Here is a 27,377-nt window from a genome sequence, read left to right as displayed (position 1 = left end):
CCTTCATAATGGCCACTCTGGCTTCAACGTTGGTCGGCACATTCACTGCGTCCATGGGCCTGTATGACCGCGTCTCCGACAAGCGCCAGCAACACAAACAGCGCGCACGTGACGTACAACAAGACGGCGAGATCAAGCAGCTCAAGGACGAATTCGAGAAGGCGCAACAAAGGGCCGAGGATAGACAGAAGGAGATTGATCGCTTGAAGAATGGCGGCGGTGGAGGTAGTGGAGGCGGCCGGGGAAATGACGATGTGGGCTTTGTTCTGAGCAGAGACGCAGCCATGATTCAGAGAATGTATGACGACGGATTTGGCCGGTATGGCAGCAGATTTGCGCAGGGTGATGGTAAGTCCCACACCAATTCGCCTCGGATATCTCTAACCAGCTCACAGCCATTGCGGAAAACCAGCTCCAAGCCCAGATCATCTCCCTCCAGCAAACTGTCATCAACGTCCTCCAAGACGCTCTCAACAACGACCGACAGCTCACGCGTGCCGATCAAGCCAAGCTCATCGCCGCATCCAACGCCGCCCGCGAAGGCTCCCTAGATGCCCTACACCAAGCACAACAGCGCATGTCCTCGGGCAACTCCGTCCGCTCCGCCTCACCGCCGCGATCAATATCAGCACCACCTCGACGCGCTCCAACCGCCATCATGGACTCCGGAGACCAACTCTTCTGCCGCTACAGCCTCGACCTGCAATACGCGCGCGACAAACCGCTGTCCGCAAACTTCGCACCGGGCGGCCCATGCCAATGTCCTGCCTGCGGCGTCACCCTCGACGTAACAGCCGACGACTTCTGGATGATTGGAAAGCGCACGCCACGCACAATCATCGAGCAGGGCTACGAGACAGAAATCATGGAGACGCGCGAATTCAGACTCGGTCAGCGCTTCGCACTCAAGTGTCACACCCCCGACGGCGAGTACGCGTGCATTATCTGCAGCAAGGGCCGCGACGTCGACGCGATATGCCGGAACGTGGACGCGCTGGTCAAACACGTCGGCACGTTCCATGATGCAGATGAGTTGGTCCGCGAGGTCGATCTCAGGGAGGTCAAGGTCGATACGAGGAAGTTGAGCTTGCCGGCCCCGATGCCGATGCCGCATAGTCCACCGGGTATGAGGCGGGAGGAGCTAGAGTATGCGGCGTATCGGTAGGATCGGTGACTGACTTGCATGATGTTGTCTTGTTTTTGGTTCTTTGTCATAAAGCGAGGCGTTCGGAGATACCTAGCATGGGACTGGGTACATTTGCATATAACAGGTTTTTTCTTGGGACGATTTGTATGAGCATACGAATTTATGGACACGTATTCACGATTTCAGAGTCGCCGGACAATGTTGTGAAATGTTGAATGAGGCACCAGTATGGAGTATTGCGACCCTGGTATGTCTTGTCTCATGGACAATTCGGGTTTAGAGACGCCCACATAGCTTTTCGTCGAAGGACCTCTGCTCCGGATGGGTTATCGGGCGTTGAGCTGGCGAAAGGAGAGTTGGACGTGACGGGGAAGGATTCGCAGTCCGTAGCAGAGCCTCGATGTCGAACGAATTCCATCTGCTAAGTATAAGCTTTGTGCGAAGATCAAGATTGGAGAAGCTTGTTTCGACGTCGGAGATGCTGATCGCAAGATGGGAGGGTGTGACTGTGTGCCGGTATCCGGAAGTTGGTGGTCTGTGCGTGGGGACCGCTGTCACTGCCAGTTTCTAGTACCATTGCAGCATTCACTACGACCACTTTTCGTGTAGAGCGAGAAGATCTATTAGGCGAGTATCAGTCAGAGTCGCCATGTCTCTACTTGACGGACCTTACAGTCGAGGCTCATGTTTTGGCCAGGCTTCCGGTACTTGAACTCGCACTTTTCCGCGATGTCGAGTCATAATTCACCATCGTGCTGTGAGAGTTAAGTTAACTCGGGTTCAAGTCACCGCGGTACTGCGCGCAAATTGCGATGGTTTAACCATTCATGTCAATCAATTCACATCACACCCTCTGAGCCTGCTGCGTACTCAAAAACCCTCTTTCCTTTCCCACTTTCTTCTTCCACAAATTCTTCAGCCGCCTTTAGCATCTCACTCATAAGTCCCGGAGACTCTCGACAGCCTCTTTTATTCGACTTTTGCCTACTTCTGTTACCACTGATCCACCGGTTGCGTCCCTGATTAGCGTTACGAAATATTACCTAGCACACCACCTCCGCTCAAAATGGTATGGGGTCTGGGAAATGGGAGTGGAAGTGGAAAAGGAAAAGGTCCTGTGGACAAGCGAAGTGCGAATCCATCTCCAATAAGCAACAATAAAGGTAAGGAACCTATGACACCCTCAACTGGAAAGGGCGCCCGGAAGCGTCCCGCCGAGTCAGCTTCTCCACCACCCCGCCGATCTACAGCCTCAGTAACTGTTCAACTTTAGCCATTAGAAGAAATGCTCTTATGTTATGTATGTCTCAAAGCCCGGACAACTTCTAGTCCTGCAAAGAATCCGCGCCAGGGGCGAGGAACCAGGCCGAATGATCAATGTATGGACTGTGGGCATATGATGTGCGATGAAACGTGCGTAGTTCAAAAAGCACAGGACCCTATTGGAGCTTGGATTTTCGGACTTGCTGCGAAGAACAGACTTTCGGTTCTTCCGTGGGAGTCGGACCGGAAAGGCTCTGGACGTATAGCAACTTTCGGTACCTGGAGTTTGAGTGCTGGCCTGGCTTATTCTGTTGTAAATGCAGGAACAACGACCACCCTTCCTTTAACTCGCGAACAAAAGAACTCAGCAAAAGATTCCAGTACCCGAGATGTCGCCGAAGAAACAATACGACCGGAATGTCTTGCGACCATTTGCCATGCAAGAACTGTCGCACTGAACCTTGGTCAGAAGAGCATCATGAAGGGATGGCTGATATGCCTGCGCAAGCGCAGCGCGGGCCACCATCGTACGATCAGCCGCGCAAACCAAATCAGTCGACATCTCACTCGCACCAGGCCACACCCTCGTATCTACCACCAGTTCAAGCAAACCCGTCCCCCCTCTCAGCGCGTCAGCCTGCATCGTCACACCTGGTGCCACCTCAAACGCCCCCGGCAACATCTCCACCGAAACTATCATGGGCTTGGATCTGCACATGGTGTCAGCAACTGGGACATCCTCAGGCAGACATAGCAAACTTGGGGGTGATGAAATGTCAGAGATGCCCCCACAATTCATTGAACTGCGGGACACACTGCGAGAAGTGGACGTTTCAGCCCGACCCCAGTATTCCCTTTATTCCAACCTTGTAGCAGATCTTTTGTACATGATTCAATTCTGAAGATGACGAAATGCTCTTTTCGCTGCACTAAAAGACTGTGAATACAAAGTACATGGGTATTGATGGTGAATGTGACGGGGTGACTGTGCACAGCTAATGACTGCGGCGAGTCCATATTACATCTACAAGCGAACAGTGCGTGATTTCTGGGATGGCTTAGCACTTAAACGAAATATATCAATAAAGTCACGCTTGTGTCTCTCTCATGCGGAAAGTCTACGACCGAGATACGCAAGACGCTACGACGGCTCAAATGTTCAAGCGCGCTCGTTGGATTCACACGGCTGAACCGTCACAAGTGTTCTCGCGTCATAAATTTTGGAAGCGTCTGTCAACCAAGGCTGTGACGAACTAGCGCCAGCTCCAGTAATAGATGACTGAGAACCTTTTCCAGTCACAACTTTTGGTGACAGTATCTTGTTGCATTCACGTCAGCAAACCTCGATCCTTCATAGCATCTCTTCACAATACGCTAAACACGGTATATAAACTGCTGCGCTGGCACCTAGCACTTTACTTCCTCAGAAATCCAAATACACATTCACACGGACAGACTCTTTTCTACTTCGTTACCTCACGTCTTCGATCTTCAAAGACGAGCGACCATCGAATATCATCTCCCTGAACGACCTATATCAAACCCTTCTTTCAGATCTACTGGTTGGATCTATCCCTCATTAAGACATCAGAACACCGGAAAAGACAATGCTTCGTGGCCCAGGATTTGGAGGTGGAAGGCAGAGTAGAAGCCCAAGTGGTCGGGGAAGCGGGCAGGACGACCGCAGAGGTAGAAGTAAAAGTGGGAGTCCAAAAGATATACCGGCTGAGAGTGGAAAAGGCAAGGCAAAAGCCACGACTTCAGTCGCGGCCGGCAAGAAACGTGCTGCACCCCAATCAACGCCGCCGGATCGACAAACACCGCGACCAAGCACTCCTATGAAAGATGATGAAATCTTCATCTGTTGCAATTGCCTAAAAAAGAAGACCGTGGCAGTTCCTCAGAAGAATCCACCTGTGCGGCATTGGGGTCACATAGTCACTGTGAAAGACAAATGCATAGTCTGCAATCACGACAGGACTTCATGTAACCATCAATGCGTCGTTCAAAAGGCATCAGATCCCATCGGAGCTTGGCTTATAGGACTCGCTACAAGAGAAGAAAAGATAAGAATCGATCTGCCGTGGGCCTATGGCAGGAAAGATGATAGGGGATGGGACTACGAGCACTTCCGATACCTAGACTTCATGTGTTACCCAAGTTTCCGCTGCTGCATGTGTGAGAAATCAGAGCTTCCGGGGAGGGACAATCTTCAGAACGGGGATCCATGGTTCCGGTGGAATTCTTGGGCAAAATGTAGACAAGGCCTCCACAAAAGAGGAGGTTGTAGTCATCTACCCTGCAAAGGCTGTCTAACAGAAGAGCCTTGGAAACAAACACCTCCACTTCAAACACAACGGCATCTACTAGCTCGACAGCCAGCACCACTACCAGGAGGGTACACAGCTCCAGCTTCACAGCCACCCCAACAATCAACACAGCCAATATTGCCGTTTGGTTCCCTCGCACCTCGAATAAGCGCAGATCCACCATACTTTGCATTGAGCTCCCAGGCCGGGCCATCATCTGCTCGTCCCAGATCAAAGACTCCCTCTCCTTCTCCACCTGCACAGCGACAGGGAGTAGGAGATATGGCGCCAGTCGATCTATGGCTTTGTTGTCAGTGCGGAGATAGAAACAACAAACATTCTACGGTGCCTAACGACAGAGAGCGATGTTCACACTGGTATGATGCGCAGTTCGAATGGCCCGCATGGCAGTGCTCGCACAGAATTTCGGATTGCAGGAGGTGCCAAAACAGTCGAGATCGTTTCCAATAAACGTAGACTGTTTATCATTTTCTGGAATGTTCAGCGTCATATCAAATATATCTTATCAGCATGTTTGGATTTGTTTGTCTGCATGCTTGCTTTACCTCTGGATCTTCAAAGACTCTCTTAATCTGACAAGCTAAATGCGTCTGTTCTGCAGAAACCTAGCACAATGGAATGAATCTGTAAAGACCGTGTCAATGCGGAGGCTGAGAAGGCGAGAGTTCCTATAGTTGGAAAATGAGAGTGTCCGAATACGACTTCACGTGAGATCTGCGGTCACCAAGAGATGTTATATCGAGGCAATTGCCAGATTTGGGTGTACTGGAGCATTTAGCATTTGCTTGGGATACTTGGCTTATCAATAGAATCGATACTAAAATGAAGACGGTATTAGAGAGAAATGGCGGGATTGAGGCAAGGATGCGAGCAATGATCCAGAGATAATTGTTTGGATACAAGACCATAAACACCATCCACATGTTGTTGTGTTATAGTTTTTAAAGCACATGCACGGTGATAACTGATCTGCCGCTGCAATACACACGTAAAGATACGTAGCTGCCCTAATTAGCATTCGACGTTCTATCAATTCGTATTAGTGACACTTAAGAAGAGCTACCATCCTTGTTGAGTCACTGCGTCTCTGTTGCAGCCTTTTCAATCACTAAAATCAGTGATGATAGTTCGGGTTGTGTTGGATAAGTTCTTCGTTGATGCACTCATATTACGCACGGCTTCCTTGTATATGTATGATCATCTAACAGAAAGTCTTCACTGCTTTGTCGCTGTCAATCGTTCAAAATATCGTCACGCACGATCGCATTTCCCAAATCGCCCTCCAAGTTCTGTGTCTTGATTAGCACCCGTCACTGCTGTAGCAGTCAGTGACAAGGTTCCTTCGAATTACTGCGGACCATTTTTACATCGTGCATCTTACAACTGCTTGACACTTTCAGTGTTTGTTGCGAAGCCAGGGGCACATGTAATGTGTTGCTCCTCTGGCATCTACACCCTCTTTCCTTGAACCGTTTCCAGTATATTCAAGAACTCTTAAGCCTAGTAACTCAAATACAGCTGATTAGAAATCCAGACATTGTTTCCCGAAAGTTCTTTTAAGCCCCTCTTCCAGATCCACTGGCTGGGTCTTCTCAACTCGGACCTTGGAACGCTGTTTATACTGTATGTGGCATAGTTTCGGAGGTGGAAGTAAGCCCAAGAGTGGGAGTCCGAACATCCCACCGCCCGAGGGTGGCAAGGGCAAAGGGAAGGCGACTGCATCAATCGCCGGCGCCAAACATACTGAATCTGACTTAGTCCAACATTCTAGACAAACCCAGCCTGCAGATCCTCCTGGTCAAGGTGGCATGCGAGACGAACTAATACTCTTCTGTTGCTTCTGTTTAAGAAATAAGACAGTGTCGATGCCCACCAAAATGCCGCTGATGAGGGTCAATGGGTTTGAAGGGCGCTAGGTTACTCAAAAAGGCACATGCTCGACGTGCTTGCACAGGACGGCTACGTGTTTCGGTCAGTGCGTCTTACAGAGGCATCAGATCCCATCGGTCCTTAAATCCGAGGAATTTCGACAAGGGTCCAGGAGAAAAATGTAAAACTACCGTGGGGTAAACATTCAGGTTGAATCTGTGATTATTTAAGATCCCTAAACTACTTGTGTTATCCGGGTTACACTTGCTGGGGGTGCAATATTGCGAATTTATCGCGGAAGACGAAAGAAGGAGCAAGATGGACGAAGCGTTCGCGAACAACATGCACTCATAAAACTTGCCCTAGAGGCGCAAAATTGCTGGCCTGGACATCTCAACCACATCCACCTTGTCACGCTCAGAGACCTCTAATAAGTACAATACGGATACAAAAATTCTCTACTAGAGGTAGCACATCTCGGACAAGATATCAAACTGATATTGGACATGTCTTCCCGCCTGTTCAACCCAACGCTGGGCCGTCGTTTTCCCGTCCTCTTCTAGCAAGAGCTGGAATACCTGCTACCAGTCATCGACCGGAGACTTCATCGCCATCTCCACGTCCACGATCACAAGGAAAATTTTCTTCGCTTCCGGGAAAAAATGCAGCTTCTCCGCGTCAACAGATCAAAGGAACATCCTCTTCACCAAGGGCAAGCACAAGGCGTGTCTTCTCGTGGCCTTCTTGTACATGTCTTAGACAAGGACATGACGACTGCAGGAAGCGCAACACGAATTCGATATGCAAACACATATTAAATAAAGGCACATATAGAAAGTATGTGTGCGACCACTGAGGAGATCAATGTACGGGCTGCTACTGGCGCTAATCATCTTGAGGTTTCTACCTTTTTGGATTTATTGGCGTTATTGTATGTTTTCATTGCGCAGATCTTGATTGTTTGTTTGCACAAATACTCTATTTTGAAATTATGAACAATGAGATCATTGCACGATATGGCGTTGGAATTGAAAAGTTGTGTAGAGTTCCGATGCACATGATCTCATGTAACAAGAATGCACTGAATCAAGACTTAATGATTGGATACAGGGTTATGGATGGTCGAAACTCACTGCTACTGTCCCAAGGCTCCGATAAATTATGAATACATACGTACGAAGAAGGAGAGTTGTTTCTCGCGCTCATGGAGCAGTTGCTTCACCCCAGCATGACATATTGACTGACAAATCTGTTGAGCCGAGAATAAGCAAGGCGTGAAATTTGTATGTAAGTCAGGCAGAGAAATAGTCGCGTTTCATTGACTGCAGATGGTAAATACGTCCATTAACAATCACTTGATTCTTGGTCATGCTGGCGATCTTCGCGTGTGCATCGTTGTCTCTAGTGTCGGACATTTCAATGCGCCAAGCCCTTGCATTGATGTGGTTTCTGCGTTGAGGCCCAGAAGATTCGAATTCTACGAAAGAATTGAATGATTTCCTTCACTTTGCGCTTCTTGATATGTGTTGCGTGAAGATCACATGTCACTGCAAAACGCAATCAGGTATGATTCACGGGAAGACGAACATGATTCTCTCGTTGGTGATCTTGCAAACTGTATCTGAAAGAATTCACAGCGCTTGAGTAGCACACCTGTGGTATATAAAGCATGCGCTTTTGGCGCTCTAACATCTTCTTCATACAGCACTCATCATCATACTTCCCTCCACTTCACACAGCAATATCCTCCATACAAGAAAATTTGCAGTTATCTTCCACGGCGTTCAACCAGCCACGAAATCAACCTCGGAAATCTACTGGTTAGATTGTTATCTTCAAGTCGGCAAATTAGCATCCATACATTCATACCCACCATGTTTGGCAGCTTCCGAATAGGAAGTGGGAGTGGAAATGGCAAGAAAAATGGAAAAGAGAATTCAGACAATAGTAAAAAGACCACCGGGTCTTCGTCGTCCAAGACTACCCCCGGCGGAGTGAAACGTGGCGCGTCCAAATCACCCCCTCAACCTCCACCACGGCGACAAAACACTGGTGGAAGTTCTTCGAGTAACACTGCTCAACCTCCAGGTTCTCAAATGTCGTTATCCAATATCACGACTGCCTCAAGTGTTCCGCCAAGGACTCCTCAAGACCCCCGAATGTCACTGTATAACATTACGACCGCCTCATCTGCACGGGGCCAGTTACAACAGGCTGCTCCCATACAACCACCTATCCCAAGACAAGTCTGGTATTGTTGTCAATGTCTTGTTGGTAGGAAAGGAAATCCTCCTATTCCGCACGAGATGTACAAAACTGAATGTGGGTTTCCAAACCCTCATGCAGCCAGACACATACCGTGTCCCCACAAGCGGTGTAGCCAGTCATGTTTGACTCAACGAGCAGAAGAGGAACCTCCAATGTGGTGCTTAGGTCTTGATCAAGCTCTCAAAATTCCACCCTGGGGTAGATTTCCCTGGACATCATATCTACCCTTCAGGACAGTGTTGAGGCTTCAGGGGTCGAATGTTTGGCCAACATGGTGGTGTTGCAAATGCAAAAGCAATAAAGAGAACGATACCCGGAACTGTTTGTTCAGAAAAATGAAGAAAGTATGCCAGCACGCGGTCTGTGGGGGGTGTTCTCCCAATGGCCAAATCCCTGGCCGTACTGATTCGCCACCACCAGGTAGAGGAAGAAAGAAAGGACAGCAAAAGCCAAGATCGCCACCTTCTGGAGGTCAGGATTTGTCCTCACCACAAGTCACATACAGATATTGAGCGTCTTGGCAATTGGAGTTTCGCTTATGCACTGCATTCATTTTCACGGATTTGGTCCCGCGCTCAGCTTTGATTTTCTTCAAATACACATATGTAGACTTAGTCTAGGTCAAAGAATAGATGAATATTTGTTTTTGCTGGTCGGTAATCATCACCGCGTTCTTGTGCCATCGCCCTCGGATTGTTGCCCGAGCGTACAGCACGGTGCAGGACTGTCGACGCGTAGTGTAACAAAATCCGCTTCAGTGTTCACTGATGAGTATTTTAATAATTGGGTAGCATTTGTGGATACATCGACTGACCCAATATTGAGGATTTCTGTGCTGTAGCTCGGTCTTTTCCTCTGGATGTGACTGTTTAGCGGCTGACGTCGGCGGTCGCAAGAGTTCCTAGGACGCAGGTTTGTGTGGACTTGAGCAGCTACATGAACGGCCAAGCGCTTCAAGATTTCACAGGATTCTTTGTGAGTGACCGGATGCGACAGAAAATCGTCCAACCTACGCTGAAATGTGCGCCCAGGAACAGGAGGCGCGACCTTGCTGATGCACGGATGGTCGAAGGCCGGGCAAACATTTAGGTCGTGAAATGTACATGATCGGCGTTCTGTTCGAATTCACAATATCATGGCCCAAGCTTAAACGACTGAAGTATCAAAAACTGTTTTTACACATGGCCGGAACCTCAATTTACTGCGACGTCTATACTGCTGATCCTAGAGTATACGTGATACCCAGGTACCGCACCAATGAACGTAGGTAAACATACCTACCACTCGACGTTCCACGCGCGATGGAAAGCAAGACCGACCATGTCTCCATTCAGGCAGCGGATGATCCCATTGGTGTTACCGGGGTCCGGCATGATCGGATAGTCCAAGAATGGCGGGTTTCCGCACTTAAGCGAACCAGCCCCATCCTTATCCCCGGCGATCCCAACAACGGTCATCGTCAGACCAGCCTTCAATCTCGATTTGCCAGTTCGCACCCGCTGGTATCCGAGGTGGATTCATGAGGGACAGGTCCTTGTGAGGTCTTGGCTCTCGCATGTCCTCGGCACTCAACTTGAACTTCTCTCGCTTCCCGCAAGGACTGACTGCTATCCCCCAAGGACCCTTGAAAGACGTACCAGGAGAAGGTATCCTCTGTGCTCGGCGAAAAGAATCTGTATCGAGTTCTCGTACGCCACTGTGGATACAGCCGACTGAGGTGACTCCATGGCCGTCACAGTACCGTACTGGGTGTTGAGGTTCTGGATGATGGCGTTGGTCATGGCCCTGTAGCCAATCTCCTTGGGGTGGAAGGTTCGGAGAGCCATACCCGGATCAGTGGCGTTCGCCTCTGCAGGCGACATATTCCAGAGGTAGACCTTGTCGCTGGTGTACTGTTCAATGATTGTGTGCTCTGGGTGGCAGAAGCGGTGGCCGTTGAACTGAGGGTCGACGTCGATGAAATGAGTGCGCTCAGAGTAAGAGCTAGCAGCGATGCCAGCCTTGATGCCAGTATTGAGATCCTGAAGCAGCTGGTTGATGGACTTGCGCAACTCAAGGCTCAAAAGTGGGCCATTTTCAACAACCGCAAAGGTAGCATTGCTACACCAGTCACCCTCACCGCCGTTTGCGTAGAACACCTGGACATAGCCAGGCATAAAGAGCTGGAAGCGGTCGTTGGTCTTGACCTCTTCGTGCCCGAAGATGCTGTCGATGTTCGACAGGACATCTTGGAAGAGCTGGTCCTTGTCCTTGCCGTTGATGTAGCTAGACGCCCGCGCAATCTCCTGCGAACAGTTGCCCTGTTTGTAGACACAGGCACCGGCAACTGCGGCGAGGTTCGCACTGTCGTGGCCAGCCTGAAGCATGATCATATCGATGTCGGCCGGAATGCCGGCCAGCTGAACGTGACCTTTGTAGGGGACGCGGTCAATTCCGGTGAAGGGAGTGCCCACACAAGACTGGAAGGCGAAAACTTGAGGACGTTCACCTGGAACCCAGGTGCTCTCGCCGCTAATTTGCACAGAGTATGCCTGTTTGCTGCGCATACAATCGTCTGAGATACCGTCGAAGTTGGTGCGGCCCGGAAGACCATAGGTCACGCCACTCTGCGCAGGGTCAGTAAAGAAGATCAGCATGACGGAGGTAATTATGAGAACTTACTGCCCAAGAGTCGCCGAGGGAAGCCCATACAAATGGGTTGCTGGAGACATTTGAGGCACTACGGCCAGTGATAGCAGCGGCGGAGGCGACGAAAGCGAGGTAAGTTGCGCACAGCAAAAAGACAAGGACCGAAGTCATCATGAGTTTAGACCTTTGTTGACCGGCTGTGGGGATAGATTCGAATATGATTGGGGGTTTGTGGGATGTGGAGGAGAGAAAGGGACGAAGGGAGCAGAGCTTCTTCATATCAGCAGTGCCGATCTCGGCCGTAGTCAAAAGGCGCAGGAATTTCTTATCTAAACAAACAGATACGACGAGCCGACCACGGGAGGGAGCGTTGTGATACGGCACAGGTGAAGGTGCATTGGAACGCGCCACCGACCGCGGGGATAAATGAACCACGACAGTCGACAAGCGAGAGGTCCAGCGAGGCAATATAGACTTGAGTAGACCTTGAAATTTCTGAGATATAAGAATAGAGATTTCGAGCACTCATGCAGCTTACCTTCTCACCTCTATCTCGCGAGTGCAATTGGAATATGTACCTGTCAGGTGAAGGGCCGCACGCCACACGGTGCAAGCGACTGAGATAAGCAATCCGTTTGCTCGAATTAAATCGCACAGCAGACGCCGATATCGCTAGAGACATTGAGTGAGGTGATGGCGATCAAGCGGACGAGACAAGTGAGACGTTGAAGCGCTGAACACTGCCCTGATTCATGTAGTTATAGCAGATCTCAAATCGAGTTTATAAAGACCAACCTTCAGTATTTTCAAACGGACAAGTGACATTATAATGCAACCGCGTCGCAACAAGTATTCTATCAGCTCCAAAAACACTAGCTCTTGTCTAGCGAATCTCTCATTGCAGAAGTCCAGCGTAGCAGTGAAGTGAGTACTTTCCCCGCAACCCCTATCGAGGAACTCTTAATGAATATGGCGAGTCTAAACAGGAGAACATGTGGACAAGAGGGCAGAAAGGTTATGCGCAAAAACATCGATTCATCATAGACAGGGTCCGGCTGAAGAGTCTCAAGTTGAAGGAGCTGATGTCGTTCAAGCGCCGTTTAAACTAATTGATTGATAAGCGGAGCAACCATCGTTTCCAGAGTCGTGACTTAAGCGACTAGAGGAACTGGGTGCGTCACTCAAGTCGGATTAAAATCCGTGTAGTGGAACGTCGTCAGTAGGCAGAAGCCAAACCCTGTTCAATTTGACATAAAATTATTCTGAGATTTCTCACTAGCACAGTCAGTGCGCCTTGTGCGAGAAAGAAGTTTGCGGCGATTGATCGGACAAGCATCAGCCCTCGAACAAACTGTCTCGTGGTGTAATTGATGGTTGACGAACTTGAGCTGGTTTATCGACCGAGGCCACGTCTTGGACGCAAAGACAATCTGATCTCGTTCTGATTTGCTCTCAGTCTCCACGCAGAGCCCATCGCTCTCGAATAGTGCGTACTCGTAGATCTAATTTCGTAGCTCGGCAGGTAGTGAGAGAAGTGGTGACGACATTTGTGAAATGTCCAGGCATTGTTGTCGGGTGCGGAATGATTAATATGGAGTTAGTAGGTATTGAGCTAGAGGAGCTTTGCAGGGATTATGTATATTGGAGACTACTGATTTGAAATAGCGCTAAGTGGATTTGAAAGCAGCGCATGATTCCTCCTAAGGTCATCAAGGCTACGACTCGTCCCAATCTCGTCACCGTGAAAATGAGTCTTCGAGTGTCACCTACGGGTCAAGCTGTAAGACTTAATGTCAATAACATGGAATGGCTCAGTTGAGCAGCAGAACGATTTCAAGATAAAATAGTGATGTGGGATGGAGAAACCTCCGATTTACGACTGAAATGTATGTTTGAGTTTGGCGTAGATATCCCGTTGCCTATGCAAATCCTAGGCTTGCGTGTTCCTCCTCCATCGTCGGAGTTTTGGCCCTGTCTCTTCAGACATTTGCGGTGACCCCAGCAAAGTCTCATCTCGGCTGTCTGTGTACAGCCTGACCTTGACTGCTTTCGCCTGTCTCTTCTTCATATGCAATCCATCTTCTCCGTGGAATCGCTCCCTTGTCTCCTTGTCCAAGCCATGGAACAAAGCAGCAAGCGCACTGCTCTTCCAAAGCTGCGTTTTCGAAGTCCGCGTCATGGCCATTGCAGCAAGAAGGAATACCAAACACGCAACGACAACTGCGATGGGAAGTACCGCGAATCCCCATCTAACGTGGACATAAGACTCCGTCGTTATCGAAGTGCCATTGGTGGGTACAGCACCCATGAAACCTCGAAAGGCGGTGGTCATCGACACAGCGAGATCGCTCATGAGCATGTCAATGCCTCTCGGGTATTCATAGTAATTCCAGTAGAACGCAGTGACGATGTCGGTATCAAAGAATGTTTCTCCCGATGAGACACCGACAGTGAGGTTCACAACAACAGCACGATCTGAATCTGTGATGCTGCGAGAGAAGTCGCTGGTTGTGCGAGTTGCAGAACCATTCGTAAAGATGGCACTAAACCAGCCGCGTATGCTGAGAAGTGCACCCATACCCAAGAGATATGGCTCTTTGGAGTCGCCTTTGATGTAGACACCATAGTCGGAGTCGCCAGGTGAGCTGATATCGACCACAGTACGATTTAGTACGGTATGTGTGATGTTCTCTTGCAGTATACCGTTTGTGACCGACGAGGCTAGAGTGTTCACGCAAGCTTGGAGACTGCATTGCTTTGCCCAGGGATTTACTGCATCTGCAACGTCGTGCTTTTCAGTACCCATGAAGATGATTCGGACCATGGTGGAATGGGGCATATCGCCATACGCCGAAGGAATGAATGATGTCATGCTGAACACGTCGGAGCTGGTGTTGAGATGCGCTCCTTGTGGCACTTGCCAGCCGCATGTCGACATGTTTGGTGACGCACCCATCTCTGGCGGACAGTACCGTGTGACGAGTGAGCTGATGTCCGTGCATTCTTGACAGACGGCAAGGGTTTCGAAAGCTTCCCAGGCACAATTGCCACTCTGACATGTAAAAGGCAAAGACGCAGCCGGTCTGTTATTCTCTGCGAACAACCCGTTGTACACCGCGGCTTTCAAAGGCAAAATGGGCACGTATCCGGCTATCCCAGATTAACAGAGCATCAACTTAATCAATCGTGAGTACTCACTTGAGCTCGTGTTGCCGACTAGGGCACCTGTGTAGTTGAGAGCTCTTGGAATAATGGCACCAATATCGCTCTCGACGTCACGGACCTTGTAAGTCGCAATCTGCTGAGCAAATGGTCCAAGAGCAAGGCCAACCACAGCAATTATAGCTCCGAAGGTACCAAGTGAGCTGATGAAGACTTGTCAGCGACGCATTCAAATACGGGTTGAGGATAACCTACCCGCCCCGGGCAGTTGCCAATAGCTTCATCGAACCCCAAGAGCCGCGACTCGCATCATCGAATGCCTCCATGTCCGACAAAGGGGCTGCGGATTGCTTGAAGCGGATCCATTTCGCTTGCGATATACCACTGGACAGGCACACGGATATTGTGGCGTTAGCAAAGGTCGCAAGTAAAGCTATGAGAGCGTTGAGCGTTATGTCATGAGGCCAGTCCGGCAACGCGCGCCCATTGTAGCGAAAGACTACGCCAATGATAGCTGCAACAGCAGCAAGCGCAACTATGAGAGCCAAGATTTCGAAGGTCCAGGTATCATTTCGGGACAACACAGCCTTGCGACCTGACTTTGTCTTGCCATCGGACTGCAGGCTAGAGATCTCGGACGTTACAGCTGTAGTGTTGGTGGACGAGCTCCAGGTAGGAGCATGCTTGATGGTTCGGGGTTCATTCGTCAACTGATGGCTGGTCCCGCCAAAAGCAAGAGCTGGGCTAGGGCTCGTGGGATTAAATGCAAAGTCGTGAAATTCTTGATGTTCTGGACGAATAGGCGAGGGGGGCGCGTAGTTCTCATGCACCGGCTCCACCTCCACGGTGTGCTGCAATTTCAGCGGCTGGTACGACATCGCAGTCGTGAAACCAAATACAATGGACTTTACTTGGGTGGATAAAAAGGTCGGTGTTTCAGAGATGCATCCTCGCTCTTTATCACTATGCAGCGCTCCGGCTTCGACCAGCTGCTTTCGAACCCGCCCAGTCACATATGATAAGGCAGGCTATGTCAGCTTACACCATACTGCGAAAGTAGCACGTATCCCGTCCACACCGCGACGATCTTCTGCACAGTGGTGATGTAATAACAGCTCCGATTCGACGACTGCGCCGCAACATCAGTACATACCATACAACATCGCAGAGCAAGTCTTGGAATACATTCAAGCCTGCAGATAAGAACCTGGGCATGCAGTCTGGCGGCCCAAAAATAGCTTCGCCATGAGCGGGAACGAATGGTAGGACAGGACAACGTGGGTGACCGGTCGAGGTGGAGATCTTCTAGAATTCCCAAGCGCACTACAGCTGTCGTTTGCGGCAGGGTATTCCTGGACCAACATGTGCTGGAGGCGTTGGGGGCGAAGAAGATGACCCCGCACTCTCCGCGTCCAAATAGTGCTCACCTTGGCATGCTTGGCGGTGATTAGGCTGCAGAAACAAGCAACCTTGGGAGCGCGATTTCCCGTTATCTGCAAGGACTTTCCTTCTTTGCTCGATCAATACGTTGGAAGTTTCTCAGGCCTCATGCACAAGACACCCTCGCGCGCAGAAAACTGGCCTCCAACAGCGCGACTTTACCAGCCGACTCGAGAGACAAAATCGAGAGATGAATCGATGCGTCTTTTGATTGTAATAGAAACACCGCGAACACGCCGGTACTCAGATTATCTCAATGACGGGGTGATGTTATTTGACTGTTACCGTGATGAATGACATATTACGTGATCTTAGTCATCATTCACATGTCTCCATCAACGACGTTCTTGGGCAAAAATTCGATGTCTCATATTCAAATCATCCATGATGGTGTTTGAAATAATACGGTAAACTGCGCCGAGAAGGTAGGATTGTCGCACAAGCTGGCCCACTGGAAGTGACTGACTACGAAGGGCTACCTATGTATCATCTTGATCGACTACTAATACATTCTCAGCCTGCGCAGCACACAAAGTAATATGTTTGCTATTTTACGGCTCATGGAAGAAGCAACTTCAGGATCTTGTAGCAACAATGTATCAAGATGATATTCCAAAGCACGGTCTTATATATTAAATTGCATTACTCCTGCGACCCGCCATACAACCTTCCCACGCCCTTTCAGAGCACTAGTTCCTCCCCCAAACAGTTCAATTATATCTACGCATCGGCATAGCCTCTTTCGACTTCTTCTTCGGCTTTTTCTTATCTGTCCCCCTGGTACACCACATGAACAGAATTACAAGCATGAGAAATGCAATGATCGAGCCCATTGCTATAGCCGCGGACCTCACATGGCCGCTGAGTGCGTGAAGGTGGCATCCACAATCATCTATGGGTGTAGCGGTGGAAGCTGATGACGGGAAGAGGGCCGTGGAGATGGGGAGGACGGAGGTTATGAGGGTGGCTGACATGGTGGATGGGGTTATGCTGATGGAGGGTGGTGAGTGAGCTTTTCTTGTGGTCTTCAAGTAGTTGCTTGAATGTCGCAGAGATCTGTGCATGTAGTTACTTACTGTATGAGTTATGTTTCGACTATGTAAGGATTGTCCGTATGCGAGGTTGCCGAGCAAAGTAATGTCAAAGGAGTGAGGATTGGTTCCAGATGTGGACAAACTCATGACGGAGTAAAATCTCACTCTTATACCAGGTTCCAAAGGACAGAACAATTTGGAATGAACCAAGCACAAAGATGCCACATTGGCTAACGTCCGTGTTTCCCTAATGTTTATCCTGCGAGTACGCGACGGGAAGAGAGCAGGACATACACTTCTATCGCACAGATGCATGCGGTGCACTTGCTGTATCACTTTTCTGACGAGAGGTCGCCGATCTGAGATCATTTGTGTTGAGTACACTGAAGTGATGCGGAAAAACAAGTTCACATAGAAGCTCAAATACCATAACATGCACACCCAGGACCAGCTGACTGTGATGCGCAAACTTCTCAATTGAGTTTGGGAAAGGCGTTCCTTATGCATGCGCTTAGGCCTCGGGCTAATCTGAATACCCAGCGTTCCAGGTTAGAGATCAAGAGTCCAGTCACTGGGTCAAGAAGCCGAGGAAATCAATACTCCTCCCGCAGTCACGCCGGAGCACACGCTGCATGTGGCATATATGCAACGATGATATGACTTGGTGCTACGGTGTGGAATTGCCTGTGTAACCTTTGAGACGGGGTGCATCATCGAGTTCGACCAGTGACATTGTATTACGAGCTCTAGCTGTGCGACTAGACGCGCACGCTGTTAGAAATGCAGAGGCTGGGTTGAATATGCTACAATAGCATCGTTGAATTAATGAAAGTGCAATTTGAGCAGAAGTAGATGTAGTTTTCATAGCCATTACTTGCTGACAGTCACATCACCTTCGCATGCAATAAGCATACCTCTCTGTCTTCCTCGACCCAATCAAAAGTTCTTCCCAGCATAATATCTCCCCCTCTCCCCACCCTCCATCCTCCTACCCATCCCTCCACCCTCCGACTCATTCACGAGACTCCGACTCTCCGCATGCACTTCGCTCACTCCATCCCACCCCTGCTGCAGCGAAGTTTGCGGCTGCGGCGACTCCAACTCATGATGCGGGAAGCGCAGTTCATGATACAACGCATTCAACTCTGGATACGGCGAGCCATTCAACTTCACCCGCTCAGTGGAGGCATGATGATGAATCGAGCCCTGCTGCACTGAAGCCTGTTGCACATGACCTCGACCCACAGCACGTGTAGGATTCGCATATCGCTGCAGTCCATTCCCTTCTTTCTCGTACACGCCGCTAATGTCGGGTAGAGTGGGTCTTCCCACGCCGCCTTGCGGGGCCCAGTGTTGGGGTGTGGAAGCCTGGGATTGGGCGCGTTTGCGGCGGCGGAGCAGGTAGAAGGCGGTGCCGAGGGCGAGGGCGAGTAAGGCTGTTCCGCCGGCTGCGGCGCCGGCGATTGTGGGTGTTGATGACGGGGGTGGAGGGGTGGGTGCTGGGGTGGATGAGGATGGGGATGGGGATGGGGATGCGAGGTCGGTGGTTGAGATTATCGTTTCGAGGGTTGATGGAGTGGTTTGATTTGGGTCGGGAGATGGTACCGGAGCAGATGCTTTCGAAGCTGGTTGGTTTTTCGAAGTGGAGCTTTCGGCTGGTGGCGGTGATGGTGCGTTTAAAGTCGCTGGCTTCGACTCTGACTCCGGCGCAGACGTGGCAGTCGCTGTCGTGGTCGTCTTCGTCTTCTCATCTTCCTTCGAAGTCTGCGGAATCGAGAACACAGCCGGAGTCAGAGTCGTCGAGGTCGCCTCTATCCGCACTTGTTGGTACTGGTCTGCTGATATATGATCTCCAGTATCCAATGTCCGCAGTCATCAAGTCGTCTTCGTGCACCGCTGCCATACACGCTTGCTTCCACTCATCCATGATTTCTACATACCGTCAGCTTCTGCTTCCTCATTGGGGAGTTGAGTACGAACTATACTTGTCGTCGTCGTTCTTACATTGCGTCTTCAAGCAATCGCCCCAGAGGGTGAAGAAATTGGAGAAGCCACTGCTCAGTTGGCAAAAGCCGGAGAGATTGCTGGCGCATGTTCCGTCGTTGCTCTCATTGTCAAGACATAAACGCTGATCTCGCATTTAGATTCTGTTACTGGTGCATCTGGGAATGGGTAGACTTACCGTGCAATCCGGTAAGTTAGATGGGGCATTTCCTTTGTCGCAAAACGGCACGGATTGTGAAGTCGCGCAACCAAACCAAATTAGCAGAACGAAGAATCTCTTTGTTACCATTTTGAGTAGAAGAGATGTTGGATTGATGGTATTGCAGAACAAAGGAAAGTAAAGCTGGGTGATATAACACCGACCTACTTGGTGTTTGCTCACCCGTTGTCTCACCATGACACAAGACCGCCATATCCCCTTTCCAATAACCTCCCCGCTTGCACAAACGAATCAACGCAGAGCCTGCTCACGGGAAGCCGCACAGTCCTCCGCTCGTCCCACCAAGCCCCATGCGTTTGTTCCCCCAACCCAACCCGTACCACCATGCACTCATTTCCAATCGACCATGGCGTGCAGGGAGTCGAATATATCGCATCGCCCTAGCGATAGATAATCTTCTGCCCAAAGTCATCATACTCGGCCCTGCCAAATCCGTCCGCGCTGTACCTCTGCACCGGGCTTGCCGTCACCGCCGTCGTCCCCATACTGTCCTGGCTTTGTTTGGGCCGGGGTCTGCGCGAATCACTTCTACTGAGTGCGCGCGGCTTGTACGCTTCGTAGACATCCGGAATCTGGTGACGGGGGATGGGAGTGGCGTTTTGAGTTCGCAAGTTGCTTGCATTAAGAGGGGAGCGGATATTCAAGGGTGCGGGAATGGCGTCCGGGATGTAGTGCTCTTCGACGATGGAGGGAGTCGGATTGTAGGTTGGGTTGGTATGGTAGCTTAGTTCAGACATGGTGGGGTTGATGGGCGGTATGTAGCCGTATTGGTCGGAGCTACGGCGGGGAATCAAGTTGCCGTAGAAATCATGTTGCATGTTCGGAGCAGGCTGGAGCGGACTCTTGGTTCTGTCGTCGAGATGGATGCTGGCGTGCTGTGGTGAACCGTGCGTTATTTCGTCGATCCTTGCTGCAACGCCGTGGGGATTTATGGCGTCGGCGAGTGTTGCATTTTCACGACTTTTGCGCTTCGCTTTCTTGTGGTTGCGCCAGGCCCAGCAGCTGAGGCTGAGGAAGAGGGCTAGTGCTGCCAGAGATCCTACCACTATACCGGCGATGACTCCTTCGCTCAAGATCACTGGCTTCACATCCACGGCGGAGATACTGGTGGTGGAAGATGGAGCTGCCGAGATGGAGATCGAGGTTGAAGTCGACGTGGTATTGGCGTACCATGCTGGCATGAGTACCTGCCATCGCGAAGGGGATGTCAAGGATCGGTATTTTGTCATCCATACAGGCTGCTGCAAAAGCCTCCAACCATTCTGTTGCAATGTCAGGCTATGTTCACGTTCATCGTCTTGATTTGAAGGCATACCTGTTCTGCCTCGAGTATTTATGCAATTCTTCCAAAGGCAGTCCTGGTCGAAGTATGTACTGCTGCCAAGGGAGTTGCTGAATTTACAGACACATTTGAGGTTCTCGAGCTTGCACGGGTCATTACTGTTCTGGTCGACTAGGCAGCTCTCGGTGATCTAGCTCCTGTCAGTGGCGCAACGGAAGGCTGGGGGGCTCAGATGCCTACTGCGCATATTGGCTTCGCGTAATCTATTGGATCGGTAGTTGTTGAGGAGGCTGATGTGGTGCTACTGACAACAGTAGCTTCAGGCTTAGTCATAGTGGTAGTCAGTATTGTAGGATGCGCTGCTGAAGTGGAAACTACACCCGTTGATGAGCTAGTGGTAAGGCTGTCCGAATTCGAGACTGTTGGAGTGTTGCCAGAAATATCTGAACGCACGAAAAGTTTCCATTCGTTAGGTATGTTCTGGAGATCTTGCTTGCTCTCAAGACAGGACATGGAAAAGGCCGCCATAAACGCTAGCAACGGTCAGCTGAAGTGCAGGACGCCACACCTTTACCTTGACGGAACTCACCTTGGCGCGCAAGGGTATCTGTGCACTCCTGGAAAAGACAGTGTGAATCGAATAGTGTATTGTCGTCCATAGATGGGTCTTTTCCACATATGCAACCAAGATCGTTGCTGGCGCAGTCTGGCGGCCCAGGCTTTGACTGCATCTCCCCGGTACTACTCTTGGTACACTTCTTGGAGATCTGCCAATTTTAGCATGCGAATGTGGAGAGGTGTGACTGGGCTGACCTGACAAGGACCTTGAGCATCGGGAGGAGGCTCGTATGTCGATGCAGTTCGAACCTTCGGCGAGATAGTCATTGCGCTAATGAGGTGATCACGACCACGAAGGTGGCGCTTTAGCGAAGTTCTAGAGGACAGTGACGAGATTGCTCAGAAGCTGCAAGAAGTTAGAGCCAGCATGATGGCAGAGGTCAGGTTTAGAGGTGTTGGAAGATGCGCGCACGCCCAATCTTCACATACATGGTCGCCCCACCCAAGCGTTTGCCGCTAACGCCTAACAAGCAATGGACTATCAAATGACTGTAAAACAAGTATTCAGGGTGATGGAATTATAGATTAATGATCGTGGTGTATGTAATGCTGATGGAGTGGGCGCTGTAAATGCATGGAAGTTTGATGCGACCAGATTATTCGGGATCTGTAAATTGGACGACCTTGTTGCCAAAGTAGTCGTCGGCGCAAACAGTGGTAAGAAGATCTTTATATTCTGTGATGTGAGTCAGTATGGTCGCTGTGGTGTTGGTAGGTCCGTGTAGTCCTCACGGTAGATTGCGCCTTCAGTGCAAAGATCATGACCAGCGTCGCCGTCGATGCACGGCTGCACGAGCGTGACATAGTCGCTGATACCTTTCTGTTCCATGCTGCAAAGGCATGCCAAGTTGTGAGGCTCGCATGCATTGAAAAGCCCGTTTGTTGCAGTGAGGCACGTTTCCTGTGAGCGTTGTCAGTCCTGTTTTGCGAGCTCAGGGTTTAGCGGGAACTTACTGCGCCGCATGTGGGCAGCTGAAATTGTCGCGTGAAAGATGTCGCGGGAAGGCAGAGTACAGCAGGGGTAATCGTACCAACCATGGTGATGATGATGCTGGCGTACTTCATGATGCTAATGGAAACGATATCTGGTCCAATTCGTGCTAATCTGTGTTTGGCTTGGATTGAAACGCAGCTTTGAGTTGACTTTGTTCCTGCGCGGAAGCTGGTGTTATACGTTCAAAAGTGTCGTTTTGAACTATGATTGCTCTGCAGGGACGCAGCTTGACGTACGTTTGCGCTACAGATTCCGATGGTACTTCCGAAAGCAGAGGTCGTGAAGCGTGGCACAAAGAACCCAGGCTGGCGGGAATGCTTGGATGTTCAGAGTTCAACACGTAACGAGTTTCCTTCGAACACGCCTGAGCGACGACTTTGTATGGCGAAACTATGCGGCGTTCCACGAGATGTGCTGTTGGTTGCTGTTGGACTGAGCTATTTTCGGACTGTCAGCCAGCTTTCATGAAGGCAGAGCAACCGCAAAGCACTGTTCACAAAGGCGGAAAGTGCACAATGGAACAAGAAAAGGTGAATTGTCTCGGAATGGCGTTTTCTAGACGCCGGAAATATTGACGGGCCGGCGCAGCGGTGTGGGGGAAGTTGTGCGGCTGGACGTCCGATGCGGGTGCGGGGCGAGCTAGACGGAACATACAGTGCATTTGGCAAGCGCCAATGGCGCAGAGACAAGGGAGCTTTAGCGGCTCATCTGCAATGGTGTGATGATGGATTTGTGGTGTTTCGGAGATCTTGACGGTTGACCTGTTAGTGTGGTACCCGGATGGGCAGTCGCGAAAAAGGACTTTACGTAAGCTCTTTTTCACCAGGTGGAACATTTTGTTGCAATCGTTCCTTGGACAAAAGCGGATAGACGGACAATTGGTGCAAATTATAGTCATACATAGGAGATTAGTAGGTATTCTATAGAAAGATACAGGCGAGTACGCGTTACCGGTGGGGGTCTCGAAAAACCAGGAAAATACAATTCGATGGGCCATCCACAAACATCGGCCTTGGGCTGCAGCAACACCTCTGCGACTATCGCCGCGTCTTGCTCACCGCTTTGTCCTCTTCACCTCTCCGTCTAGAACAGGCAGTCTAGACAGCAGCAGCATGCCAGACCCGCGCAGAGACCGGCGAAGAGGCCTCCTCCCGCGCCACCCTTCTGTTGTTGTTGCGGGTACATGCCCTGGGGTGGCGGGCCTTGTTGGTAGTGCATTTGTTGTTGTGGCTGGCCATACTGCCCCCCTGGTGGACCATATTGGCCTTGTGGCGGGCCGTACTGGCCTTGCGGTGGGCCATAGCCCTGGCCTTGCTGGTATGGATTGGGCGAGCCTTGGTAGTAGTCGTTGTTGGGCGCCTGGTTATTGTAGTAGCCTACTTGGGTCTGATCTCCGCGATATGCTTGCGGAGGCTCATTCGGGTAAGCGGGAGGTGCGTCCTATGCTGATGTCAGGTGGGAGGCCATTTGACGCGATATGTAAGGGGTGTGGCGCAGCGTGGTGTTGAGGCATCAGTGCGCGGAAGTGACATGGGATAACAACGTACGTTTTTTTGCATAGCGACGGTCTGAGGGGCAGCTGAGGGGCAGCTGGAGTGAGGAAGGAGCGATGGAGGTCTCAGCTGCGAAGCGGCGTTCTCGTTGACTGTTGGCAGGCGTTGCGCCGTCGGCTGGGCAGTTGGTGATCAGCCGGACTGAGTTCGGATGGTTGTAGGTCAGGAGTGATTGCGCAAAGCAGTGTCGCCTGAGAACCCCAAGAAGTTCGAATACAAGGAATGAATGAAGACAAAGATGAAGAGAAGCAGGAAGAGAAGATGCGACGATGCGAACTGTGTACGTTTCTGCCGGGTAACAGGCACTTGGTACACGAGATGTCGCGCGGCAGTGGCGTCGCTGGGGGCTGTGCATTTTCGTAATCACGCTAGGCGCCATGCAGCTTTAGTTCCGAACACCGAGAGGTCAGCACCTGCGACATTGCGACGCAGACACCATCTGCCACCTCTGCAGTTGACGTTTGCAAACCGCCGAAGTCCGCGATGCGTCGCCATACAGGGCGCAGTCCCATGCTTTTCCACAGTGCGCAACGTGTTTTTACGATGATGCCGTGGCATTGCGCTCCACAAGAGGCCCATACGTCCTGATGTGGACCGACGCGACAGCTTCCTACTCTACGCCTGTCTTTACGTCTTCCTGACACCGTCCCTTCGTTCATTTGCTTGTTCCCAGATCTGCTTCTTCTCCGTCGGTTGCTTTTGCTCATCTGTGATGAGCATGGCTGAAGGGATGCGCAGTTGTCCTGACCATAGGCGCTGGCACAATGATCGCACGGCAACTTGAACCATTGCCAGGCGGCCTTCAGTTGCCACGAAAGTGATGCCTGCAGCAGTCTCAATACCCCTGCCGGAGACCATGGTTGTGCAGACCGCTGTACATTCTCGTCCAATCTTTTGGCGCCTGTAATGCACAAGCGAGCTGTGCCTCCTCCCGCTGCATAGCCTCGAGCGACAAATGTCAGATTCCCACCACGACTCCCACGAGAGACTTTCCCCCAAGTCGTGTCTCTTTTTCGCTTCCTTTGCTGGCAATGATCTTAGGGCAGCAATGACGACTTTGCACGCTTGATCTGGCTTATCGTGCCGTGTAGCTCACCACAACGCGTACTTCGATCATCGAGCAATGCGACTGCTAACTTACGACGGTGAAGGCAGCCTCATCCTAACAAGGAACTTGATTGGCAACGATGAGGTGCCGCCTTATGCAATTCTCTCTCATACCTGGGTGGAGGGGCAGGAAGTGACATTCGACGAGTTCGAGAGCAAGCAAGGGAAAAGCAAGTCGGGCTATGACAAGATCGTGTTCTGCGCACAACGGGCTAAGCTGGACGGTCTGGACTACTTTTGGGTTGACACTTGCTGCATTGACAAGAAAAACAGCACAGAGCTGACCGAAGCTATCAACTCCATGTTCAAATGGTATCGAAATGCAATTGTGTGTTACGCATACCTTACCGATGTTCCAGCCGCCCATTCCTCATCGACTTCGACAGACCTCCAGAATAGCAGATGGTTCAAGCGTGGGTGGACATTACAGGAGCTAATAGCTCCGACATCAGTCCAATTCTTCGATAAAAACGGTTCTTTCTTGGGTGATAGGGTCTCCTTGCAGGAGCAGATAGCTGGTATCACAGGCATTCCGTCTCAGGCATTGCAAGGGACGCCACTAGAAATGTTCAAGATCGACGAGAGGAAGCGTTGGGCTCGGCAGAGGGAGACAAAGCTCGAAGAAGATCAAGTATACTCGCTCCTTGGTCTTCTCGGTATCTATATGCCTCTCATCTACGGTGAAGGCCGTTCAAGTGCGCTGAGGCGGCTCTCCAGAGAGCTTAAGGAGATCCAAATTGAGGACAGTGCTGGAATTCACCAGTTCACCAACATGCATTGGATGGTACCGAGTGCGTTCACCAGTCAATTCACTGGAAGATCTAAGCTTCTTGGGCGCCTCCAGGCTGCCCTGATCCGCGACAGTACCGCTTTGCATGAGCAAACACGGATTGTGATCACCGGGATGGGGGGGATGGGGAAAAGTGAAGTTTGCATCAAGCTTGCGAACCTGGTGCGGGAGAGGTATGCGACACTACATCATGTCGTTATTCCGTACATTATGCTAATGCGCGAAAGCTTTTGGGGAGTGTTTTGGGTCGACGTTAGCAGTCAGTCTACTGCCCAGAACGGTTTTGCGGCGATTGCAACAATGCTACAATGCCCGACTGAAACGATATCCGACTCAACAAGATTACTCGCGAATGCAACGAAGCGATGGCTGCTGGTCCTAGACAACGCCGATGATCCCTTATTTGACTACGCAGTATATCTGCCACCTGGGAACCGTGGATCTGTGGTACTAACTTCTCGAAGCCCGGAATGCAAAAGGTATAGCACCATCGAAGCAGAGTCTCTCGAAGGTCTTGGACTAGCGGACTCTACGCAGCTTTTATTAAAAGCGGCACAACTATCTCAAGAGCCTGGACCTGCGCATGTTGCAATTGCGCAAGAGATTGTCCATGAGCTCGGGTCGCATACGCTTGCAATAGTACAGGCTGGTGCATACATTGCTGAAGGGTACTGCCGGCTCGAACAGTATCCTCAAATTTTCCGGGATCGCCGGAAACAACTTCTCGAACATCATCCCAACCAACAGCAATCCAGGTACCGACATGTGTACGCGACCTTTGAGGCATCCGTTACTGGCATAGAGAACCACCACACCGAGGTCAGCCGAGATGCAATCGACCTACTCGCTATTCTTGCCATGCTTCATGCCAACACGCTACCGGTGCAGATTTTCGAGGAGGCCTGGATGGGAGCTAAGGCAGTGTCGCAACGCGAGCCTTCTTCTAGCATTACTCCACCACGCCAATCTCAATCTCGCATTGCCTGGCGTTTCCGAAAATCGTGGAATAGACATGTGCAGAATAATAAGACTCAAGCACAAGTGCTCCCCAACCTGGATGTCCTGAGCCACGATCATGTTCATAAGCTTCCCGGCTTTATAAATGTTCATCTGCCCTTGTGGAATGATCATCGGCTCAAACACGCATGTTCTCTTCTAACTTCACTATCCTTGGTAAAGAGAAATCGGGCTGAAGGGTGCGATGAACTATCGATGCATCCACTTGCCCATGCGTGGGCCAAAGACCGCTTGGGATGTGAGCAGCAACAACGAGCTTGGCTCTCAGCTGCTTGCACTTTGATACTTTCGCCTCCTGTTTCCCATGAAGCCGCAAACTTCTGGAAAATACACGAGAAGCAGATGTTACCTCATATGCAAAGCTTGATACCGTCTAGCCCGGCGATGTTGTTCCTCTATGGACCACGAAGTGTATTGTTGCCCCTACTCGTACTGAGTGGAACGTTACTCAATTCTGTCAGAGACTACATTCGACTGCAGGCCTTACTCGAAGCGATTTATAAAGATCTTGGAGTCACTCAACACAGTTTACCTACGGACTCTCCTACTTTGTGGGTCCTCACATATAGGGCAGCACTTCAATTGCGCAATACACGGCTAGCGATTACGCTACTCGAGCACATCACCACAACGCGCGAGCCAGCTATGAAA

General features: G+C 50.6%; 11 protein-coding genes across 11 annotated transcripts; 4 read left to right on the top strand and 7 right to left on the bottom strand.

Moving 5' to 3' along the window:
* Positions 1-8: 8 nt before the first annotated feature.
* SNOG_09506 (hypothetical protein) lies at positions 9-1,165 on the top strand (the record flags this gene model as incomplete). Its single annotated transcript, XM_001799745.1, has 2 exons — positions 9-348; positions 396-1,165. 2 exons carry the CDS (start codon positions 9-11, stop codon positions 1,163-1,165), a joined length of 1,110 nt encoding a protein of 369 aa, XP_001799797.1.
* A 1,048-nt stretch (positions 1,166-2,213) lies between these two features.
* SNOG_09505 (hypothetical protein) lies at positions 2,214-3,312 on the top strand (the record flags this gene model as incomplete). The annotated part of the gene is made up of 3 exons (XM_001799744.1): positions 2,214-2,310; positions 2,569-2,937; positions 2,966-3,312. The coding sequence occupies 3 exons, from the start codon at positions 2,214-2,216 to the stop codon at positions 3,310-3,312; spliced, it is 813 nt and encodes a 270-aa protein (XP_001799796.1).
* A 5,171-nt stretch (positions 3,313-8,483) lies between these two features.
* Positions 8,484-9,003, top strand: SNOG_09504 (hypothetical protein; the record flags this gene model as incomplete). The annotated part of the gene is made up of 2 exons (XM_001799743.1): positions 8,484-8,931; positions 8,960-9,003. 2 exons carry the CDS (start codon positions 8,484-8,486, stop codon positions 9,001-9,003), a joined length of 492 nt encoding a protein of 163 aa, XP_001799795.1.
* Positions 9,004-10,154: 1,151 nt separating this feature from the next.
* SNOG_09503 (hypothetical protein) lies at positions 10,155-11,676 on the bottom strand (the record flags this gene model as incomplete). Its single annotated transcript, XM_001799742.1, has 3 exons — positions 10,155-10,376; positions 10,515-11,483; positions 11,539-11,676. 3 exons carry the CDS (start codon positions 11,674-11,676, stop codon positions 10,155-10,157), a joined length of 1,329 nt encoding a protein of 442 aa, XP_001799794.1.
* Positions 11,677-13,435: 1,759 nt separating this feature from the next.
* On the bottom strand, positions 13,436-15,545 carry SNOG_09502 (hypothetical protein; the record flags this gene model as incomplete). The annotated part of the gene is made up of 3 exons (XM_001799741.1): positions 13,436-14,655; positions 14,704-14,870; positions 14,923-15,545. The coding sequence occupies 3 exons, from the start codon at positions 15,543-15,545 to the stop codon at positions 13,436-13,438; spliced, it is 2,010 nt and encodes a 669-aa protein (XP_001799793.1).
* Positions 15,546-16,995: 1,450 nt separating this feature from the next.
* SNOG_09501 (hypothetical protein) lies at positions 16,996-17,288 on the bottom strand (the record flags this gene model as incomplete). Its single annotated transcript, XM_001799740.1, has 2 exons — positions 16,996-17,163; positions 17,184-17,288. 2 exons carry the CDS (start codon positions 17,286-17,288, stop codon positions 16,996-16,998), a joined length of 273 nt encoding a protein of 90 aa, XP_001799792.1.
* Positions 17,289-18,077: 789 nt separating this feature from the next.
* Positions 18,078-19,102, bottom strand: SNOG_09500 (hypothetical protein; the record flags this gene model as incomplete). Its single annotated transcript, XM_001799739.1, has 2 exons — positions 18,078-18,905; positions 19,082-19,102. 2 exons carry the CDS (start codon positions 19,100-19,102, stop codon positions 18,078-18,080), a joined length of 849 nt encoding a protein of 282 aa, XP_001799791.1.
* Positions 19,103-19,745: 643 nt separating this feature from the next.
* On the bottom strand, positions 19,746-21,532 carry SNOG_09499 (hypothetical protein; the record flags this gene model as incomplete). The annotated part of the gene is given in 6 exon segments (XM_001799738.1): positions 19,746-20,392; positions 20,409-20,627; positions 20,681-20,837; positions 20,888-21,180; positions 21,237-21,414; positions 21,461-21,532. 6 exon segments carry the CDS (start codon positions 21,530-21,532, stop codon positions 19,746-19,748), a joined length of 1,566 nt encoding a protein of 521 aa, XP_001799790.1.
* A 329-nt stretch (positions 21,533-21,861) lies between these two features.
* SNOG_09498 (hypothetical protein) lies at positions 21,862-22,330 on the bottom strand (the record flags this gene model as incomplete). The annotated part of the gene is made up of 3 exons (XM_001799737.1): positions 21,862-21,941; positions 21,998-22,166; positions 22,220-22,330. The coding sequence occupies 3 exons, from the start codon at positions 22,328-22,330 to the stop codon at positions 21,862-21,864; spliced, it is 360 nt and encodes a 119-aa protein (XP_001799789.1).
* Positions 22,331-23,146: 816 nt separating this feature from the next.
* SNOG_09497 (hypothetical protein) lies at positions 23,147-24,670 on the bottom strand (the record flags this gene model as incomplete). Its single annotated transcript, XM_001799736.1, is given in 4 exon segments — positions 23,147-23,699; positions 23,807-23,929; positions 24,210-24,427; positions 24,444-24,670. The coding sequence occupies 4 exon segments, from the start codon at positions 24,668-24,670 to the stop codon at positions 23,674-23,676; spliced, it is 594 nt and encodes a 197-aa protein (XP_001799788.1). The 3' UTR covers positions 23,147-23,673.
* Positions 24,671-24,935: 265 nt separating this feature from the next.
* On the top strand, positions 24,936-25,744 carry SNOG_09496 (hypothetical protein; the record flags this gene model as incomplete). Its single annotated transcript, XM_001799735.1, has 2 exons — positions 24,936-25,703; positions 25,724-25,744. 2 exons carry the CDS (start codon positions 24,936-24,938, stop codon positions 25,742-25,744), a joined length of 789 nt encoding a protein of 262 aa, XP_001799787.1.
* Between the last annotated feature and the right edge of the window lie 1,633 nt (positions 25,745-27,377).

Source organism: Parastagonospora nodorum, assembly GCF_000146915.1.
Source record: "Parastagonospora nodorum SN15 chromosome Unknown scaffold_15, whole genome shotgun sequence".
NCBI lineage: Eukaryota > Fungi > Ascomycota > Dothideomycetes > Pleosporales > Phaeosphaeriaceae > Parastagonospora > Parastagonospora nodorum.
The sequence above is the reverse complement of the archived record's forward strand: the minus strand, read 5'-3'. Positions and strand labels throughout refer to the sequence as shown.